The 712-nt window shown below is 30.9% G+C and overlaps 1 protein-coding gene across 2 annotated transcripts in view; it reads left to right on the top strand.

The window, feature by feature from the left end:
* LOC115240015 (transitional endoplasmic reticulum ATPase TER94) overlaps window positions 1-712 on the top strand; it is a 39,221-nt gene that overhangs the window by 1,347 nt on the left and 37,162 nt on the right. For both annotated transcript variants that reach the window (XM_029814938.1, XM_029814939.1), the window contains exon 2: window positions 175-534. In XM_029814938.1, the coding sequence (XP_029670798.1) occupies window positions 175-534 (360 nt within the window). The remainder of the gene's footprint in view (window positions 1-174; window positions 535-712) is intronic.

The following is a 712-nucleotide window of genomic DNA, read 5'->3' as shown; positions in this document are numbered from 1 at the left end:
TATAACCACAAGTCTGTAAAATGAGAATACGCTCGAAAAAACTCGAGAAGGCGAAATTTAAATATGCTTGTGTGTATATATATATATATATATATATATATGTATATGTGTATATATATATTGATTGCATTAAAATCTATATTTGATATATAATTAATGTTTTTCTAATTGCAGTGGTGAAGATTTGGCAACTGCTATTCTTCGTAAGAAGGATAGGCCAAATAGACTGTTGGTTGATGAAGCTATTGCAGATGACAATTCTGTGGTGGCACTTTCTCAGGCAAAAATGGATGAGCTACAATTATTTCGTGGAGATACTGTTTTGCTGAAGGGCAAGAGGCGCAAAGAAACAGTATGTATTGTACTTTCTGATGATACCTGCCCAGATGAGAAAATTCGTATGAACCGAGTTGTCAGAAACAACTTGCGTGTACGCCTGAGCGATGTTGTTTCCGTACAAGCATGTCCAGAAGTCAAGTATGGAAAGCGTATTCATGTATTGCCGATGGATGACACTGTCGATGGTCTTACTGGGTAAATTGAATAAAATTGTGTTATGAGGCTTGAATAATCAACAATTTTAAAATGAAATATTTTGAAATATCTAATTATTAGAAAATAATAATTGATTTTTTTATAAAAAATTTTTTTGTGTACTTTTAACTATATGATACAATTTTTCTAAATACAAGTACAATATATATATATATAT

The sequence above is a fragment of the Formica exsecta genome, unplaced genomic scaffold, assembly GCF_003651465.1.
Source record: "Formica exsecta isolate Colony F162 unplaced genomic scaffold, ASM365146v1 scaffold4, whole genome shotgun sequence".
NCBI lineage: Eukaryota > Metazoa > Arthropoda > Insecta > Hymenoptera > Formicidae > Formica > Formica exsecta.
This window is presented reverse-complemented; position numbering and strand designations above follow the sequence as displayed.